At 32.9% G+C, this 21,986-nt stretch overlaps 1 protein-coding gene across 1 annotated transcript in view; it reads left to right on the plus strand.

Annotated features, from left to right (window-relative positions):
* The window catches only part of LOC114324795 (serine protease gd-like), a 66,264-nt gene that overhangs the window by 5,959 nt on the left and 38,319 nt on the right, over positions 1 to 21,986 (plus strand). Inside the window, exon 2 of the mRNA XM_028272642.2 lies at positions 19,958 to 20,342. Coding sequence (XP_028128443.1) covers positions 20,118 to 20,342 — 225 coding nt within the window. The 5' untranslated portion in view covers positions 19,958 to 20,117. The remainder of the gene's footprint in view (positions 1 to 19,957; positions 20,343 to 21,986) is intronic.

Here is a 21,986-nt window from a genome sequence, read left to right on the forward strand (position 1 = left end):
TGTAAACATATTTCCCAAAAGTCGCAAAAAGTTCACTTTGCCCCTCAGGCGGGGCAAAGTGAACTTTGTTTTTGGGGCAAAGTAAAACATATCAGATCAATTAAATATTTAATCAGGAAATACAATTAAACAAACTTAAAACATAAAAGATTCTATATAAACTGGATTCTTCCATATCTGAGTCTTTTAGAGCGAAGCTTTCCCATGATTTGAGATGCAGTTATTACCGAGATATCATCTACCTCTGGAAAGACGAAGATCTTCCAGTTTCCTCTGTACTGTCTCGTAAATTTTACTTCATAATCGTTTTTTAATGGATCTTTAACTTGGGCAACAATTCTTTTTTTATTTTATCATTTGTTAGTTCAACTAATATAAAATCTTCGGCAAACACATTTTTCGTTGGAACTGCAGTAAGCTGGTTTGTTTGCAAAATTTCAACATCTTCATCACTGAAGGTTTCCGTGTCACTGGAAACTTCCACAAGTGGGCGTCATCAACATCATGGTCTTCGGAGTCAGAAGATTCTGGAACAGCAATTTTTCGTTTTACTGCAACTTTTTTTTCTTTTTTCACTATTTTTGCCTTCTGTTGTTCTTTTTCTACCTTCAGGTCAGCAAGGTAAGGGGAAGATGTTATTACCGTTGTAGATCCTATTTTCTTTCCTTTCTCAGAGCAGTTTTAGGAGCTACTTTAGGGACAGGCATTATATCTCTTGGGTATATCGCTTGGCTAAAATTGGCTGAGCTTGTGGTATGGAGTTCGTTAGCTACCGTAATATTTTGCAGTTGATAATGTGACGAGCTAGAGGGTTTATGGATAGGCGATACATCTCTTGATGGCACCAAGTTGTCTAAAATGTTTGAATTTTTGACAGCGCCTTGAACTTCATTAGATGTTGAACGAGTTTGTTTTATTTGTGAAGTATGTCCATACAATTTATTAGTGGATAGTGGCGGTAGATTTTCATTTGTTCTGTTTTTCTTACTAACTGTACTGAAACTGCCAGCCCAAACATGATCATTTTTGGGTGCATTACAGCGGTCGGCAACATCTTCAGTATCACGAGTGATATTTTCTAAACCGCCATTGTCATTATTTTGAGTTAAAAGAGGACGGTCAGTAACCTCTGCAGCCGCAAATGACATATCTGGAAAAATGTTGTTATCATAAGGACAAATTCCCGTTTTTTTAAAACCGGATAAAGCATTTTCAAGTGTTGCAGCTCTCATATATGCTTGACCAAATATTTCGCTCACATCATGTAGGTATCGTCACGACTTTACCAGGATTATTTCTTAGCCAATTCTTAACACCCTGGCTATAATATGAACTCAACGGAAACATAAACGCAACATCAAGAGGATGCAAACGATGAGACGTATGTGGGGGAATTGTAGTTACTTTTTCTTGCCATTAAAATCAAATCTAAATTTTTAACATGTGTTGAATGACCGTCACAAATAAGTAACACTGGGTCTTCTTCTGTTGGCTTAGCATATTTTATAAAATGTGTGAACCATGTTGGTGCAAGAATATCACTTTGCATCCAACCTGAAGGATGAGGAACTACTATACTTTCAGGTGGTAGACTCCTTGAGAAGTTGGGATTATTTTTTACACGAGGGAATATCAGCAGAGGTGGTAAATATTGACCTGCTGCATTAAAACAAATTTCGGCAGTGATGAGTGTACCTCGCTCTGCAGATGAGAGGCTACCGACCTGTTTTTTTCCTTTAAGAGATAACACTTTGGACTGTCTATTTGGAACTGTACTAATTCCGGTTTCGTCACAGTTATAAATTCTACTGGGAGAAAATTTGTAAGTGTCCATATAAGATGTTTTAAAAGATCAAAAAACTTTTTGACATTTACTTGATTAAATGCAGATGCTCGGGCTGCAGATGTTGCCTCCGGCGTTCGAAGATATAAGTTATGGTGTCTTTGCATAAATTTGGAAACCCAGTCTTTTCCTCTTAGTTTGTATTTCTTGAGAAAAAGTGTGCGGAATATTATTTCTGTCAGCATATTGATAGGCAAGGTGCCTAAAATTCTGAATCGTTAAACCAAACAAATATCGTTCCATGTCAAGCACACGCTCATTTAATTCGTTTTCCTGTTCTGGCGTAAACATTGTTCTAAATCTACCCAGCCCTTTCTTTGCTGCCAGGTCAGATGTTCTATCTAGTTTCAGTCTTCGGAATAACGTTGCTGGTGGCACATTAAACTGTGTAGCAGCTGCTTTATATTTTAATGTTCCCCCCCCGAACAGCATCAATAGCATTTTTCATCGATTCCTCTGACCAAGACTGTTGATTGCTTTTAAGAACATACGTTCTAACCATTTTACCTTAAAGAGAAAATTCTCAACATTAAAAGTGTACTCACTCCAGCAAACAACTAATTTAAAAATATATTTATAGTAATTTTTTATCCGGTTTAATTTTAGGCGATACAAGAATTAGTAAAATAATCTCGGATAATTATTAAACCGAGATTTACAAATCCCGACTAAATATAGTTTCTAACCTTCAACCTTCAATAAACACATTCTACAAATCTACCTACTACAAAACAATAGTGAGGGCAAAGTGAACCTAGGATCACTTTACCCCTGATGAAAAACTTCACTTTACCCCACACTAGTACTTTTTTGACATTTGATGTTAATGTGAAACTGCCATTACATATCATCTTCGTTTTCTTGCAAAACTATCTCTAATTAGATGCCTCACATAATAGATTAACAACGTTTGAATGTAATAATAACTAGTTGAGTTATACATTAGATTACACACTTACCAGATTAGAATTTTATCACGATAAAATAAAAATTTCATCCACAACTTAGCAGCTTTCGTCAAACGTGTTCTCGTCGTAAGCACACTGTTACCAACTTAAATATATTAAATTTACGTTTGAAACTGTATTACTGGCGCGAATAATTTAAAATTTAAAAAGATAGTTCACTTTGCCCCAACGGTTCACTTTGACTCAAATTCCCCTACGTAGTATATAGAGCAAAATTCGCTATGAAAGAGGAACTACATAATTTTGTACAAAAGATAGAGCCGTCATTCAACCGTGTCTCTGGCAACTATACTCCTTGTTCTAAATTTTCTTGATATTACTTAAGTCTCAGTTTTCCTCCAGCTCGTTGCTCCATCAGTCCTTTTCAGTCAAAAACTTTTCTGGTGCATTTTCTCTCGCTTGATTATATGCCCTATTATCATTGAAATTCAGTCACATTTGTACAAAACAGTCATGTAACATTTAGACAAAAGAGTACTAGTCTAATAAAATAAAAAAAGGCAAAATGTACATTCGCACAGGTTGAAACAAATTTTATATCAAAGTTTAAGTGTATACAAAAGATATTTTCAAAAAAGTATCCAAATCATACAAGGGGATCATTGTTTAAATAATTAAAAAGGGGTCATTTTTGCAAAAAAATTACTTTTTTAACTGCTGAGGTCATTCAATTACCAATCAAAGTCAGTAGGATTATTTTCTGTAAAGTTGAAGGGTAAATCTTTCACATAAGACTTACTTAATTAAATTTGACCCCCTCTTTATTTAAATAATTGTATATAAAACTTTAAAAACACATTTGCCAAAAATTATTTTTAGCGTTTTAAATAAACACTATAAAATATCTTTTTTTACAGAAAAAGTTCTGCTATGTTACCAGTATTAAGCAAAAAAAATTGGTCAAAAAATATTTAATATTTTTTGAGATATTGAATTTGTTTATTAAATGTTACTATATTTTCAATTGCAAAAACGCGGTTGTTGCCAAAGAAATATTCACCTGAATAAGATCTCGTTATTTTGATTTTTATCGATAATTTCGATAAATGCATTTACAAATTCAAATTTCAACGAAACTCCCCCCTAAAATGGCATTTGAAAATTATTCAAATTTGTTTATATTTTGTTTTTTTAATAACGTCGCGGGGATTAAGTATTTTGAAATACCGTTTCGATAATTGGGTTCCTGGGAATTTTTTACTAATTAACAAAATTTTTTTGTCGTTTTTTCTTCTTCTTTTTTTTTTCTTGGAGTTATATTACTACGGGCCCTTTTAGGGTTAAATTTCATTAAGAATATTGAATCTATGAGTTGTAGATTATAGACCTAAAAATATTAAGATTTAACTAAAATCTCTTAAATAAAATGTGGCTACTTACTGAGTTACAGGGTGTTTTATTTAAAAATTTAAAAATTATTGTTACCAAGTAATTTAAAACTATTTGACGTATCCTTTTCATACTTGGCAGAAAGTGTGGCTATTATACACCGTACTAAATTGTGATTAATAATCGTTTCTAGCTAGTGCCAGAGGCGTACGACAGGGGATAGTGAATGATTAACCCTTCCCAAATTCTACGCCACTGAGTGAATTACTATTTTAGCGAAATTTTTAGATTCTCCAATACTTTGTATGTAAATAACTTTATTGGTATCGAAAAAATCATCAGTTTGCGAGATATTGGAAGTTTAAAATGAATGAATTATTAATGAATCAAAATAACTATGTTTCATTTTAAACGTCCAATATCTCGAAAACTAATGACTTAATCGTTACTAGTAAAGAGTATATTATTTACACAAAAAGTATTGGAGAATCAGAAAATTTCGCTGAAATAGTATTTCCCTCAGTGGCGTAGAATTTGGGAAGGGTTAACCATTAACTATTCCCTGTCGTACGCCTCTGGTAGTAGATTGAAACTTTTATTTATCACAATTTAGTAGACTGTAGAATACTCACACTTTTTGCCAAGTATGATAAGGATACGTCAAATAGTTTAAAAGTACTTGGTAAAAATAATTTTTAAATTTTTAAATAAAACACCCTGTAACTCAGTAAGTAGCCACATTTTATTAAAGTGATTTTAGACCAATCTTAATATTTTTAGGTCTAGAATCTACAACTTGAGATTCAACATTCTTAATGAAACTTAACCCTAAAAGGGCACGTAGTAGTATAACTTCAAGGAAAAAAAAGAAGAGGAAAAAAAGACAAAAAAATTTGTTAATTAGTGAAAAATTCCCAGGAACCCAATTATGGAAACGGCATTTCAAAATATTTAATCCCCGCGACGTTATTAAAAAAACAAGTTTTAAACAAATTTGAATAATTTTCAAATGTCATTTTAGGGGGAAGTTTAATTGAAATTTGAATGTATCTATACATTTGTCGAAAATATACATAAAAATAAAAATAATAAGGTTTAATACAGGTGAATATTTCTTTGGCAACAACCGCGTTTTTGCAATTGAAAATAGAGTAACATTTAATAAACAAACTCAATATCCCAAAAATATTAAATATTTTTGGACCATTTTTTTTTAATTAATACTGATAATATAGCGCAACTTCTCCAGTAAAATAATATATCTTATAGTGCTTATTTAAAACGCTAAAAATATTTTTTTGCAAATTTGTTTTTAAAGTTTTATGTATAATTATTTAAATAAATAGGGGGTCAAATTTAATTTAGTAAGTCTTATGTGAAATATTTACCATTCAACTTTGCAGAAAATAATTCTGTAGACCTTCATTAGTAATTGAATGACTTCAGCAGTTAAAAAAGTAATTTTTTTGCAAAAATGACCACTTTTTAATTATTTAAACAATGATCCCCTTTTATGATTTGGATACTTTTTTGAAAATATCTTTTGTACCCACCTAAACTTTGATATAAAATTTGTTTCAACCTGTACGAATTTACATTTTGATTTACATGTAGTGTAATTTTATTTTACTAGACTATACGTATATGCCATGAATACGCATTTTAGCCTGATGTGCTGTTCCATACATGACCCATGTTACGTACTTTATGATTCAATGAAAAAATTAAAACTTAAACAAAAGAAAACCAGTGTTTCGTCAATTTTGGGACACCCTTTATATTATTAAGGAATTTATATCATTATTATTTTCAGAAATATCTAATTCTATGAAACTCGCTGTATAACCGTGACAGTATTATATAATTCTTAAACTATTGTTTACACTACAATCATCAATCAATTATAATATCAACCTATCTTTAAATCCGCATTTCTATTTATTATAAAAGAATAGTAATCAAATGGTTAAATATATTTTGTTAATAAAATCAATAATTTTTGTAAACGGATACAAATTGTTTAAAATTATTCTAAATTCATTACCTTGAAAATGCTGTAAAAAAAAGATGTTGGCTACAAAATGATAAATGTTTTACAATTTAAATACATATGTTTGAATAATATTTTAATGACTGGTTTCTAATTGTTTAAGTACATATTAATAAATAATATTTAATTCGTTATAAACTTATTTTTTGTCGCATCTTAATGCAGTTTGATATTTTTGGTGGAAATAAGCCACAATTTTATTTTAAAATAAGTTTATTTGACGTTTCCATTTCCGAAGTGGAACAAAGTGGACGTATATCAAGAAGAGCAAAAGAGTCTATAGAACTTTTACGATACCAGTTTGTCGCTAAGAGTGTGAACTAAGCACACTACAGTTCACAATAATCATCATCAATGGTACTATAGCCCTATAATAGAGCCTCAACTTTCCCAAGTCTATTACGCCAGTCAGTTCTATCCATTGCCAAGTACAAGGAAAATAAAAGAGAAGAGAAAATTATATAAAAAGTGGCAAGAAACCAGATCCGACACGGATCTTCAAAACTACATATATGGTGGCGAAAAAGGAAGCAAAAGTAGCAGTAGCAAAAGCCAAAGCAGAAGCGTATTCAAACCTATACGATCAACTTGATACCAGGGAAGGCGAAACGAAGATATATAAAATAGCCAAACAGAGAGCAAAGAAAGCAAAAGATTTTAATCAGATTAGATGTATCCGAGATGAAAATAATAAAATACTAGTTCATGAAAGGGATGTCAAAAAGAGATGGAGAAAGTACTTTGACAGCTTATTAAATAAAGAATTCGACAGACAGCCTGTAGAGTGAACGGAGACAGTAGCAGCAATTGTCACCAAAATAACAAACGAGGAAGTGGCTCAAGCGCTTCAAAAAATAAAGAAAAGACAAGCGGTAGGACCAGATGATATTCCTGGGGAAGTATGGAGAGCATTGGGAGAGACAGGAATAAGGTGGCTAGCAGGTCTATTTAATAGAATTATAGAAGTTGGGCAAATGCCAGACGAATGGAGAAGCAGTCTACTGTAGCCTATTTACAAAAACAAAGGAGATATACAACAATGTACAAACTACAGGGCTATAAAACTGCTTAGCCACACCACGAAAATATGGGAGAGAGTAATTGATAGAAGGATACGTGAAGAGACCGAAATATCCGAGAATCAATTTGGCTTTATACAGGGCAGATCAAAAACAGATGCAATTTTCATTATAAGGCAGTTGATGGAAAAATACAGGAGTAAAGAAACAAACGCTCATATGGTATTCATTGATCTTGAGAAAGCATATGATAGAGTTCCTCGAGAGATTCTGTGGTAAGCACTCAATAAGAAAGGAGTCCTTGGTGAATATGTAAAGATTGTGAGGGATATGTATGAGGGAGTAACGACTAGTGTTAGGACAGGTGTGGGAGAGACTGATAAATTTCATGTGAAAGTAGGATTGCACCAAGGCTCTGTGCTTAGTCCGTATTTATTCTCATTAGTTTTGGACCAGATAACAGCGAAACTACAGGGTAACATTCCATGGTGCTTAATGTATGCTGATGATGTCGTGTTAGTAGGAAATAGTGAAAGAGACTTGAAACAAAAACTGGAACAGTGGAGGCAAGCTCTGGAGGAAAAAGGTTTAAAACTTAGTAGGACAAAAACAGAGTATTTGGAATGTTCATTTAAAAATGGAGTTACTACAAATAAAATGGTATCTTTGGATGGTGAACTGATTGTAAAAAGCAATAGTTTTAAGTACCTGGGTTCGGTATTACAGAATAATGGAGAAATAGATGGAGATGCATGCAGTAGAATTAGAGCTGGATGGATGAAGTGGAAAGAAGCGAGTGGTGTGTTGTGTGACAGAAAAATTCCAATGAAGCTGAAGGGAAAATTCTATAAAACAGCCATAAGACCGGCTATGATGTACGGAACTGAATGTTGGGCAGTGAAAAAGAAAGACGAACAACTAATGCATGTGGCGGAAATGAGAATGCTTAGATGGATGAGTGGAGTGACAAAGAAGGATAAAATTAGAAATGAGTATATTAGGAGAAGTCTAGGTGTGCCACCAATTTATGCCAAAATGAGAGAGCATAGGTTAAGATGGTTTGGTCATGTTCAACGTCGAGACGTTAATCACCCAATACGAAGAATAGCTGAAGTTCAGATTCCTGGAAGGAGTAGGAGAGGAAGACCAAAGAAGACCTGGGGGGAGACGATAAGGCAGGACATGTTGGTAAAGGGGAATGACATTGATATGACCCAAGATAGAATTGTGTGGAGAAATGCAATTAGGGAAGCCGACCCCGCATAGGGATAAGGCAAAGATAATGATGAGTTCTATCCATTGCCAACTGTTGCCAGTTTGCTGCGCCTATTTTTCTACCATCCTCATCTACACCATCCTTCCATCTGAGTTTTGACCGACCCCTATTTCTACTTTTCACATGTTGTGACATAAGGATTCTTCTAGGAAGGTTGTTCTGCTGTGATCTTGCTAAATGTCCTGCCCATCTTAGTCTTCTTATTTATATAAGAGATACTACGTCTTTACCACCAAATATATGTTTATATCTGTGATATATCTCGTAGTTGTATCTAATCCTTCAAACACCATTTTCACATCTTTTTCTTGCAGTACCGTCTCCTATCGGAGGTTGGCTAGCATCACAGCAATCTTAACTTTGTTGGCTGCAGCTCTGAACAACTGTATTGAACTGCACCCATAACACTCCCTTAAATTTCGCAACCAGGAAATCCTCCTACTTCTCGAGATACTTTCTCGAGATTTTTCCTTGGATTAAGAGTCTTAACAGGGAGTAATTTTGTCCTTTCGTTATGTGGCCTAGATATTCCAGTGTTTTCGTTTGTATGGTTTTTATGACTTTGCATTCCTTCCCGATCTTCAGCAAAACATCTTGATTTGTTACTCTTGCTGTCCATGGTATTTTCCACATTCTCCTGTAGCACCACATCTCGAATGCTTCAATGTTTTTGATGTTTACCTTTTTCAGTGTCCAAGCTTCCATGCCGTACAGCAGAACGGAGAAAATATAGCACCTTAACATTCTCGTTCTTAAGCTTATATTTATGTCCCTGTTGCATAGGAACTTGTTCATTTTGACAAACGATTGTCTCGCTATCTCTATTCGCCTCTTAATTTCTCTTGTCTGGTCATTAGCATCAGTGAACCAAACACCTTAATATTTGTAGGACGTAACTCTTTCAATTGGCTGATTATTTATGGTTAAATTCACATTGGTGTATAGCTTCTTTGTTACAATCATGAATTTAGTCTTTTTGATGTTCAGTTTTAGACCATACTTATTGGTATGAGTGTTTATGTTTTCCATCAAATACTGTAAATTTGCTATGTTATCTGTTACTATTAGCGTGTCATCAGCGTATCGTATATTGTTAATTAACTCTCCATTAATGTTCTTACCAATGTTTTGCTTTAGGAGCGCTTCCTGACATATTGTTTCGCTATATATATATTGAATAGTAATGGAGAAAGCACACAACCCTGACGCACACCTCGACGAATCTCAATTTCTTCGGTTAACTCATTATCAACCTTGATTTTTGCTGTTTGTCCCCAGTACAACCTGGATATGATGTTAATGTCGCGACTGTCGATGATTTTTGCTTCTTAGGATTTCATACAGCTTTTGGTGTCTGACTTTATCGAAGGCCTTCTCAAAATCTATGAAACCTACGTAGAGGCCTTTGTTTACATCCAGACATCTTTGCATTAACACACTCAGACCAAACAAAGCTTCCCGTGTTCCCAGTCCACTTCTGAATCCAAACTGTGTGGCGCTTATTAGGAAACAGTAGCAATCAAGAGGTAGCGAAAACGCGTTCCAAGATTGCGGCTGTAAATTTGAATATTTTTTCGAGATATTTGGCACACGTATTCGTAATATAATAAAGAATGGCGGTACAGAGCCCAATTTTAAAAATATATTAATATGTGGAAATTACTCTGTAATTAAATATAATATTAAAAAACGAGCCTGTACCGCCATTAAAAAGAACAAAAAATACACTTTCTTCAAATAAACTTGTTTATCCGATGCCTAGATTTTGTGTCATTTTGGAACTACTAATGAAATAAAAAATTTTAGTAGTTCCAAAATGACACAAAATCTAGGCATCGGATAAAAAAGTTTATTTGAAAAAGTGTATTTTTTTGTTCTTCTTAATGGCGGTACAGACTCTTTTTTTAATATTGTATTTAATTACAGAGTAATTTCCACATATTAATGTATTTTTCAAATTGGGCTCTGTACCGCCATTCTTTATTATATTACGAATACGTGTGCCAAAAATCTCGAAAAAATATTCAAAATTATAGCCGAAATTTTAGCTCATTTATTATACGAGTACATTTTCCGAGTACTTTTTGCAAGTCTAAACTTGTCGCTGCATGTGGGAGTGCAAATTAAGAGCAACACGCAAAAACGCGTATTCAAATTTGATTTAATAGTATTCTAACACTATGGTAATTAAAATTTATACTGAGATAAATGGGGTTACTTTGACCGCTGGGGTGAATTTGACCGAAAACATAGAAAAATATCTATTGTGATATACTTCAGCCACCCTGTAAATTTTTAAAATTATTTTTAACGATTCAAATTTATAAATATCTAAGAATTCATTTATAATTAAAAAAAATAATTAATATTCCAAGGGTTGTTAAATCCACCGATATAACGAATTAAGAAAAAATGGTTTAAAAAACGGTCAAATTAACCCCAATTACAAGAAAAATAATTTTACAGGCAAAATGCATGCAAACTTCATCAGCATCAGCATCACCCAGATGGGGTGAACTTGACCAAAGGCATTTTTTGTTTTTTTTTTCTAAGTCATGATTATTTTCTTGTAATTATAATCTAAGCTACTGAAAGTAGACGCCTAAACCCATAACATATTTGCATATAGAAAAATGTAGCAAAATTTAAAATATGATTTTTATAGGATTAAAGTATAAAATCGGTCAAAGTCACCCCATTTTACGGTTCTTATTATGTTTAGAATGATGCATAGTGAGCAAAATTTTGATAGTAATTTAAAGAAAAAATGTGGGTTAGGCCTCTGCTGCTTTATTTAAAATTGTTGGATAGGCCAAGTTTTTTACCAATAACTACTGAATTTTTAATTTTTTTAGTTACTTAAAATGTATGTTATGGGATAATTAAACCTACTTCATTAAAAGAAAATTCGTAATCCATTTTGGATTAAGGTTAGAGCACTTTTATTAAATATTTATAATAATAAACACAAAAAGGTGCTACGTGCTACTATATAGTATTTGCACAAAATAATGAAATACAATAAATCGATCTCGTTCCAGATACTTTGTTGCTTACAATCAAGACTTAATTAATTATGTAAATCTACCTTTTCATTTTATTTATTGAAAAGATGGGTTGATATTTGCATATAAGTACCCTGAGAAAAGTTTAAGGTGTTATTCACATAATCAAAGAAACTAAATAATTTGCATTAAGTTTATTGAGTATTTCTCAAAATACTATTAGGTAGTAAAAATTTTTATTATTACTTAGCAATATACCTACATTTTTGGTATCTTTGGGTCGTCACGTACAAGTAGTATCGTCTTTCATCATTGTGTACAAAGCCTTCCGAGAAAATATTATGGTATGTAATTGTTAGCATTACCTATACACAGTAGGCTACCGACAGAAACAACCTTTACAAATTGAATAATATGCAGAAAAATTATTTATTTTAATTAATACATTAATACAAATTAATACTTTGACCCCCTCCGTGGCTCAGTGGTAGGAGCGCCTGCCTTTGGATCGAAAAAATCCGAAAGGTCGTGGGTTCGAATCTCACCAGGGTAAGAAATTTTTCATTTATTATAAATTAATAAATGAATATAGTTTCTGTCCTTGTGGGATCGGTACTCACCGGAGGGACCGCAGACATTCGGATACAATTAGCGTCTCTTTGCAAAGACAATGACGTCGACTTTGCAAAGTAACAAGACACTTACTCAACACACACACTACATACGACACTAGGTACCTAACTGTTCAAAATTACCGTACCTACCATGCCAATGGCCATTAGTTTTCGAGGCATTAGCTAAATAAAAAAAAAATTAATACTTTGTATTACTATCTAATTTATTATTTTAGTTAGTAATAAGCCACAAAATTGGCTACTAAATAGGAAATTGATATGACAAATTAAATTAGTATTATTAAATATTACTTTATAAAATTAAAAATTAAAAAAAAAGTCATTCTTATGAATTATGCATATTATTCTGATACGATGAACACTTGTTGATAGATGTTTACTAACTGTAAAATCAACATTGGCCTGAGCCACACAATTGTGGGTTAGGCCACTGTTGCATTCGTATTTCCAGTATATTTATCAAAGCAACAATAAATTATATAGTGCCATCTAGCCAAATATGAAGCTAGGTTGTGTAGACCACTGTTGATCAATAGATCCAATGTTTCTGGATTTATTGATGTATTAATCTAAAAATGCTCAATTTGTGGGTTAGGCCACTGTTTCTCTGAGCGCCTCAAATATAATTAGAGATGCAGAGATAATTACAGTAGACTCCCTTTATAACGAGAACAGAAATGGAACTAATTACCTCGTTATAAATCGTTCGGCCATCATAAATTGTAAATTTCCTACAATATTCAATATCTGTCGAAAAATAAATAAATTAGGAAGAAGTTTTTTTATAGGCTGTGGATTTTATTACAGCACTAGCCTCGATAACCACACAGCTGTTGGGGATATCTGTATACAGGCAGTTTATTTATAGCCATTACTGCGCTAAAAATAGGTAAAGAAACATATTCTTCTATTTCATTTTTCCTCGTTATAACCAAATATGCCTCGTTATAGAGGTGTTACAGTTCAATAGGAATTTCATGGGACATCTAGCGTACCTAGTTATAAACGAAACCTCGTAATAACCGTGTTCGTTATAGGGAAAGTCTACTGTATTACCTTCTTACCTTTTTTCGGGTTTTACATTCGAATGTACTCGAAATAAGTACCCGAGAAATTCGGGTAATTGTACTTTGAGTATTGTACTCTGAGTACTTTTCTGGAGCAATGTACTTGGTACTCTGTACTCGTTCCTTTAATATGAAAAGTGCCCGGTACTCTGTACCCGAGTACAATTTGTCAGTACCCGGCCCAGCTTTGCATGTAGCTTAGTTATGTATATGTTACAAGAATAAAAAATCGCTAAACGCCGTAAAAATGAGTGGCGCATAAAATATTCCAGCTACAAAAGATCTGATATGAATGTTACGTGGCGTGAAAATGGATTTTCATTTGATGCAAAACAAAATTCTAGTTTTATTTTAAAAGATTTTTCAATAATATTTGCTAAATTTGAAGTAAACGCGCCACTAAAAAGTAACTTTGATACAGTTTGAATTTTGAAATCTTTTTGGCGCGTTTACTTTAAATTTAGCAAATATTATGGAAAAATATTTTAAAATAAAACTAGAATATTGTTTTGCATCAAATGAAAATCCATTTTCGCGCCACGTATCATTCATATCAGATCTTTTGTAGGTGGAATATTTTATGCGCCACTCATTTTTACGGCGTTTAGCGGTTTTTTATTCTTGTATCAGGAATTTTTTTAAATTATTTATAAATTAAATGTATGAAGTTAAATGCAATGTTCCTCTATTACACATCAAGCTTTATAAATGGTCACCTTTGTCGCATTATCTCCCAAATGATCTAGTGTCCATCGAATGTACACTAAATTTTTTTCTATTCGAAATAGATTGAAAAAAAATGTTGAGATGGCCGGTAAATGAAGTCGGATTGCCCGTTGCCAGATCAAATTTAGCGTCGTAACCACTACAACTACATAAACCATTTGGGGAATAATCGTTAATTGGATTATACTTTTGTAGTTTAATAATTTCTAAACGGCTTAACCGATTTTGATCAATAAATATGAGTTTGAAACGTATTGAGCAGTGGTATCTGATGGATCTAAGGTCAAGTATGATAACTGAAGCTATTACAGGAATTATTGAGCTTGAGAAACCGTTTTTCCCAGAGGAAATAGATTTTATCATATTTATGAAGCCTATAACCTAAAAATTTGAAATATCCCGGATATGTGGTATACACCGTTAGATTCGTCTTGAGTACTTCTACAAACGCTAAGTTATTGGCGCAATTCGTAGATTGAAATGTTGAGTAATTGTCGAAAAACCAAAATTTTCAAAGTTTAGTTTTTCAGTTTTTCGGCTATACTGAGCCGTGTGTATGTCTGATCCTGACGGCTTAGACATCATTTGAAAGCTTAAGTCAACACTATTGATTTGATGTATTTGCGGTTCTCCTGCCTCTTCTTGATCCGAATATATATACCCCCAAAAAATATGCCGTTTTGTAGGTACCTACCAAGTTCTATAGCTGGCTTATGGGTGGTCAAAAGTCACAAACTACACCGGTTCTAAATCGGCCCTGACCCCCTCTTTAAACGCAGAGAAAAAATATCAAATCAGTTTAACTTTCAAACACACATACATACATATCCACAAACATTTTCCCTTTTTTAAATAAAAATTGAGTCACATTTCTAAGCTCTATAACTTTTGAATAGTATAACCGATTTTCAAAATTAGACATGCGTTGGAAAGTTAATGATCAGTTCTATTAGAAGCCGCAAAGGTTGGACTTAAATTTTTAAACTTTTTGGGAGTTTTGGGAACGAGAACGAAAAACAGACCCTAAATAGGAAGGGCCGTAAAATCTATACCCTTGGACCAAAATCGATGGTTGACATATAAATGGGTGAGTCTTTTTCTGAACTTTAAGATGGGAGTTGGCCCAATTTTCAATTCAGTCAGATTTAGAAAATCAAAAATTTTGTGTATATATAGTGTCGCGTGTAGGGGGGTGTGGGTGTGCGCCACTGGCGAGAACTGCCGTTCTCTGGTAATGTTCAAAATTAGACATGCGTTGGAAAGGTAATGATCAGGACTGTTAGAAGCCGTAAATATCGGACTTAAATTTTCGAAGTTTTTGGGAGTTTTGGGGACCAGAACGAAAAACAGACCCTAAATAGGAAGGGCCGTAAAATCGACACCCTTGGACCAAAATGGATGGTTGACATATGAATGGGTGAATCTTTTTCTGAACTTGAAGATTGAATATTTCGTGTATGTAATAGTGTCGCATGTTGGCTGGTGTATTTCTGCGCCACTGGCGAGAACTGCCGTTATCTGGTAATATTTTCGATATAAAACTAACAGCTTCGATAACTAATAAATCGAAAACTATTAATTTTATCAAAAAAATGTAGAACGAACATTTGTTGCTTATAATTAATATTTTTACCAGCATTTGCGGGCAAAATAAAAAAATTTCCACCCTCGAGATGAGGTGGCAACCACCCCATGGTAAAAGCTTCTTTCGGCATCATATAGATTTTGATCCTTGGACTATCCAATACTTATTGTCAAATTTTCAATCAAATCTCTCCATTCTGTAAAAATTGCGAAGTGAAAAATTTCAGTTCCTGGACTAATTATACTTTGGGAGCTCTATAACTTCTGAACGGCTTACCTGATGTTGATCACTAAACATGAATTTGAAACGTATTGACAAGTAGTATATGATGCATCCAAGATCGAGTATGATAACTGAACGTATTACAGGAATTATTGAGCTTGAAAAACCGTTTTTCCCTTAAGAAATAGATTTGATCATATTTATGAAGCCTATAACTTAAAAATTCGAATTTTTCCAGATATAAGGTATACACCGTTAGACGCGTTCTGAGTCCTTCTACAAAGGCTCAGTTATTGGCGCAATTCGTAGGTTGAAATTTTGAGTAATTGTCGAAAAACGAAAATTGACAAAGTTTAATTTTTCAAATGATGAAAGGGTTGCCAATGCGAGTCCATTATACAATTGGATATGGTAATTGAGTCAATACTCGCAATCTTTAGTTTGTATTTTTATTAGTTGTTACATAATCGTGGGGCAACCGGTTTCGAGTCTTACAATATATGACTCATCATCAGGCCCAGTACAAAAAAGTTTTCTCAATACAAACTACAAGCTAAAAAACACAAAACGAGAGACATGTACACATATATATATAAAACTTAAAAACAACTTTGTCTTGGTTTTAATCACACACCATGAAGCCAAGCAACTGTGTAGTATTGAACTCAACCTTCCATAGTATGTAAAAATGAGACCTATTGTCATTGGGAGCGACCAATCTCATGAAAATTGCTTGGTATATAATTTTAATATATATACTACCATCATTCCTCAACTAGTTAAGGGATGTTGGAGTTCTGACAAGATAGTATGCGATCAAAAGACATAATATAAAGTTATTAGTAATTGGTATGTACTTACATAACAGCCATTGAAACTGTTCCACAGCTAAAGATGTACATGCAGTCACCAGCTCCCAGATGTACATGCAGTCACATTCCAAGTTCCACATTGAACACAACTTACAATATAAGAGACTAAAGGTTGTTTGATCGATCAACTATCCTTATGGGAGCTGGTGACTGCATGTACATCTTTAGCTGTGGAACAGTTTCAATGGCTGTTATGTAAGTACATACCAATTACTAATAACTTTATATTATGTCTTTTGATCGCATACTATCTTGTCAGAACTCCAACATCCCTTAACTAGTTGAGGAATGATGGTAGTATATATATTAAAATTATATACCAAGCAATTTTCATCAGATTGGTCGCTCCCAATGACAATAGGTCTCATTTTTACATACTATGGAAGGTTGAGTTCAATACTACACAGTTGCTTGGTTTCATGGTGTGTGATTAAAACCAAGACAAAGTTGTTTTTAAGTTTTATATATATATATATGTGTACATGTCTCTCGTTTTGTGTTTTTTAGCTTGTAGTTTGTATTGAGAAGACTTTTTTGTACTGGGCCTGATGTTGAGTCATATATTTTAAGACTCGAAACCGGTTGCCCCACGATTATGTAACAACTAATTAAAATACAAACTAAAGATTGCGAGTATTGACTCAATTACCATATCCAATTGTTTAATTTTTCAGTTTTTTGGCTATGGTAAGCAGTGTGTATGTCTCAGCTTGATCTATTAGGCCCCATTTGAAAGCTTAACTCAACCCTATTGATTTGGTGTATTTGCGGTTTTCCTGTCTTTCCTTAAACCTAAGATATATATGCCCAAAAAATATTCTATTTTGTATCTACCTAGCCCTCTAGCTGACTTACGTGTAGTCAGAAGTCAAAGATTAGACCGGTTCTGAATCGGCCCTCACACCCTCTTGAAACACAGAAAAAAAAATTCAGATCGGTTTAACTTTTCCACACACATACATACATACATACATACATACATACATACATACATACATACATACATACATATCCACAAACATTTTCCATTTTTTAAATAAAAATTGAGTCATATTTCTGAGCTCGATAAGTTTTGAATGGTATATCCGATTTTCAAAATTAAACATGCGTTAGAAAGGTAATGATCTGTGCTATCAGAAGCCGCAAAGATTAGACTTAAATTTTTGAAATTTTTGGGAGTTTTGGGGACGAGAACGAAAAACTGGCTTTAAATGCGAAGGGCCGTAAAATCCACACCCTTGGACCAAAATGGAGAAGTAACATATGGATGGACGAGTCTTTTCCTAAACTTTAAGATGGGATTTGGCCCAATTTTCAATTCAGTCAGGTTTAGAAAATCGAAAATTTCGTGTATATATAGTGTCGCATGTAGGGGTGTTGTGCGCCATATTAAGATTATAGACTAAGAATTGCTACAATTCTGCTAAGGATCTCCTAAGTAGTTTTTAGGTATCATAAGAATTAAATCTTTATTGGTGTTTATCTCAATATGTATAAAATGTGACATTGCTTGTTTTCCCCTGTACTCTTCATATGTTCAAATCGTGATAAGTAGTTGAAACCGTCAAAACAAAGAGACGCACACTCATCAAAAAAGCACTCGAGATTATACTCGTATAATCTAAATTTACTTAATCGATCCAGGAATAGTCAACTCAAACTAGAGAGTTCTTTATATTTTTCACGAGATCTACTTTTACTAACAAGGGTTAGGTAGAGTCTACCACAACTGGTAAAAGTTGAATTAAGTTTTTCAAATCAACTTTTACTGCTCGTTCTAGTTGGAGTTGACTCGAACTAGGAATAGTCAACTTAAACTGGATAATCAACTTGAACTATAACATATTGTTGTGATCTGCTTCTTATTAATTTTATATTAATTATTATTTATTTGATTAATTATTTAATTGTCGCCAATCATACATAAAAATTGAAAAAAAAAACTCAGGGTGCCTTCTTTATACTATTAAAAAAAATCCAAATTATCTCACGTTATACTTATCTTCTCTCGTGGGTTCAGTATCTCTGAGTTGATCCTGATCGGGATAAAATAGGGAAAAGAAATAAAGCAAAATAAAAATACAGAATTGTCTTTTATTTATCAAAATCAATACTCTGAAATCTACCGAATCTGAAAACCTGTGGACACAGATGTCCGAATGAAATTTTTACCACTTAAATTTATTATAGTTAAAAAAAAAATTTATCGGTTTGTTCCCGATGACTTTGGTAAAACAAACTGAACAAAACAAATTTATGTATTCGCAAGATTACCTATATTTACTATTTACTTTTTGAAATATTGGAATTTTAATTCATATGCTTTTTACTCAAAAATTTAGTTTCCGAACATAAAAATCTCTTTCACATAAATTGACTGACCTTTTGCTTCACTCACTCTGATGTCTTCTCGTGACCCAAAACAGCTCTCCTTCGTTGACTATGTTAAAGGCTACTCATCAAAGCCTCTCTCTGTTGTCCAGCTTCAAAACTATCAGCATACCAGCACCAATTCTCCAACAAGCCGGGTCTCTTTTGACACGTACTCGATTCAAACAAAACTCCAAAAATTCTCTGCTCTCCTTCTCACAATAATACAGAATCAAAGAGGTATTTCGTCTCAATTTGATCTGTCTCTCGTTCCACTTTTCAACACTATTCTCCACTATCAAACAAGCCACTGGTGTCTGCTAACTATCTATCCACTAAACACGTCGAAACCGCTCCTTAGCGATGCCAAAAACATAATGACTTCTCTTTCCTACTGTCTCAATCATCCAATCCATTTTTCCCCTTCCACATTGCCAAGAATAAAAGACATCGGCTTTTCCATTTGACAAACAAAACAGTCACCCTCAAAATTATTCCGATCATCCTAATTACTTTCTGAGAACTATACAATATTTACTCGTGTTGAAACAAAGATACTAAAATTCCAAACTTTCTCCATAAAATCCCTTTTCTAGAAATTGATAATTACCTCTAAACTAAACAATCTTTTTCCATTTTAAATCTAAATACATCGTTATTTTCACTTTAATTATTCACAAAAGTCTTTAATGGTTCATCGGAAAGCTCATTAAAAGAGAAATCCACTTACATCCAAACTACATTCTAAGAAATATTTACAACTCAATATACAGGGTGTATCAAATTTATGTGCCCGCGTTATTTAAAAAAAAATTTAATTTAATTTTCATTTTGCTTTTGATTGATAAATTGAAAACACAATAATATATATTCTTAATGATTTATTTCAGCTTTTGAAAACGTTGAATTTGTCTGTCACATAGTCATTAATATTTATGACAACACTTGTTAATATATTTATTTATTTACACTTTTTTCTTCTTTTTTTAGGCTATACACGTCTTCTACCTCAAACTACCGCAAGTCTGAACAAAGGCACCCGTCAACGCTTTTTGTTGTATATATAGACCCATAAATATTTATTTATTATAGATTAAGATTTTTATTTATTTACATATTTGTGATATAACGTTACAGTTTTCTGTACAAGATGACTTATAGAACGGAATTAGTCTTATTTCTAATAGCTTATCTGATAATACTCAATAGCGTAGGAATCAGATCTCAAAACAACGTGGAAAGCCCTTGTCCGTCTGTTTTTCGTTACCAGTACGACAATCAGAACGGATTGTATGGAGAAATTCAGATTATAGTACCAACTAGTACAAACAAGGTTATTTTGAACCTAGAGATGTCAATTGGAAATGCTGTGCAGGTAAGAAAACCTTTTTATATAATATGTTTGTTCAGACAATCCCATTTTAAGCAGTTTTTTGCATATTGTCATATTTTATATTGAATATTTTGCAATTTTGCACATTGCATATTTGCATATTTGCATATTTGCATATTTGCATATGTGCATATTATTTGCATTTGCATATTGCATATTTTTAGTAGCATTTTTATAATAACTTTTTAAACTGTGTTTAAAAAGTGTACAACCATGTCAAAAATTTTGCAAGAATATCAGGGTTTTTACGGGACATAATACGAAGAAATAAATGCATGGCCACAAAGAGTAAGCCTTTTTGTGAGATTCATACTGGCTCACACTGATTAGACAAGAGCCGAAACCGAAACAAACACGAAAATGAGAACTAGAGAGATAAAAATTTTGGTATGACAGCTGTAAATCAACGTAACAAGAACACAGATGACATAAATGACAGTCCCTGAATTGTCCTATTACAAGAAGGATATTTTTCCATAATGCCCATATTAAGCTATTTTGGTGAACAGGCTTTTTCTGTTCCATCTTTGTAAGGATATTATGATAACCTTTTTATGGTCCTTGATTTCTTTCTTGGGTTACATCTTTTTTCTCCCTGCTTCCTCCCGTCCTACTTTCTCAAAAATAAATACAAGACAATCTCAAAACCTTTTCTTGATGTGAATAACCAAAACATTGAAGTACTAACTATTTCACACAATAACAATATTTTCAAAAAAAATATATAATAAGCGAGTCTTCTACAGCTGGCGCCGCTTCTCGCATCCTAATTTCCAGCATTTTCTGTCGAAGCAATCTTCAGTTTTTAGGTATCTGGCGGTCATTGCATCTTCGACATCTTCTCTCCAGGATCGTCTTGGTCTACCTCGTTTTCTTCTAGTGGGTGGAGTCCATTTTTCTAATTTTTTTGTCATCTATTTTCAGGAATTTTCTGAAGGTGTCTATACCATTTGAGGTTTCGATTGTGTCTATTATATTTAAATCAATTTCCATTTTTATACTAACATCTTCGTTTCTCACTTTATCAAGTCTAGTGAGTCGGCAGCATCGTCTCCAATAATTCATTCCCATGGCCTTTATTCAAAAATTTTTAAGACACATATTTGTTGGTTCTTATAAAGATAAACAGTAGATTTCCATTTCAAGAAAGTAAATTACAATTTCCAAGCATAATCCCCGGATTAAATTAATTAAATATGCTATTGTGCAAACATTTCACAGTCGTCAATGAATAACAGATAAACCACAATGAAACGGTTAAAAATATATGAATTGTAAGTGTTTTCCAACAGATCTATCGACAATGGGTTTTAAATTAATGATACACTTTGAATACATGTAAATTAAAAAAGACAGAAGTGAATAGGTAGATCCTATACATAATTATAAACGGATATTTGTAAATTATAAATACCGTGAAATTTGTGGTTATTCTTAAGAAATTAACAGTTTAAATATCGTCATAATTTGTCTGGAAAATTTTTTCACAAATTCTAAAATATAAAAATATCCATTTGATATAACTTATTTTTTGTGCATTATTTGTAAAATAATTTTACATATAAATTCCTTTGATTTGAACCTTTTTTATTTTAAAATATAAGTAGGCTACTCCTCTTGTTCTGT

Source organism: Diabrotica virgifera, chromosome 7 (assembly GCF_917563875.1).
Source record: "Diabrotica virgifera virgifera chromosome 7, PGI_DIABVI_V3a".
Classification (NCBI taxonomy): domain Eukaryota; kingdom Metazoa; phylum Arthropoda; class Insecta; order Coleoptera; family Chrysomelidae; genus Diabrotica; species Diabrotica virgifera.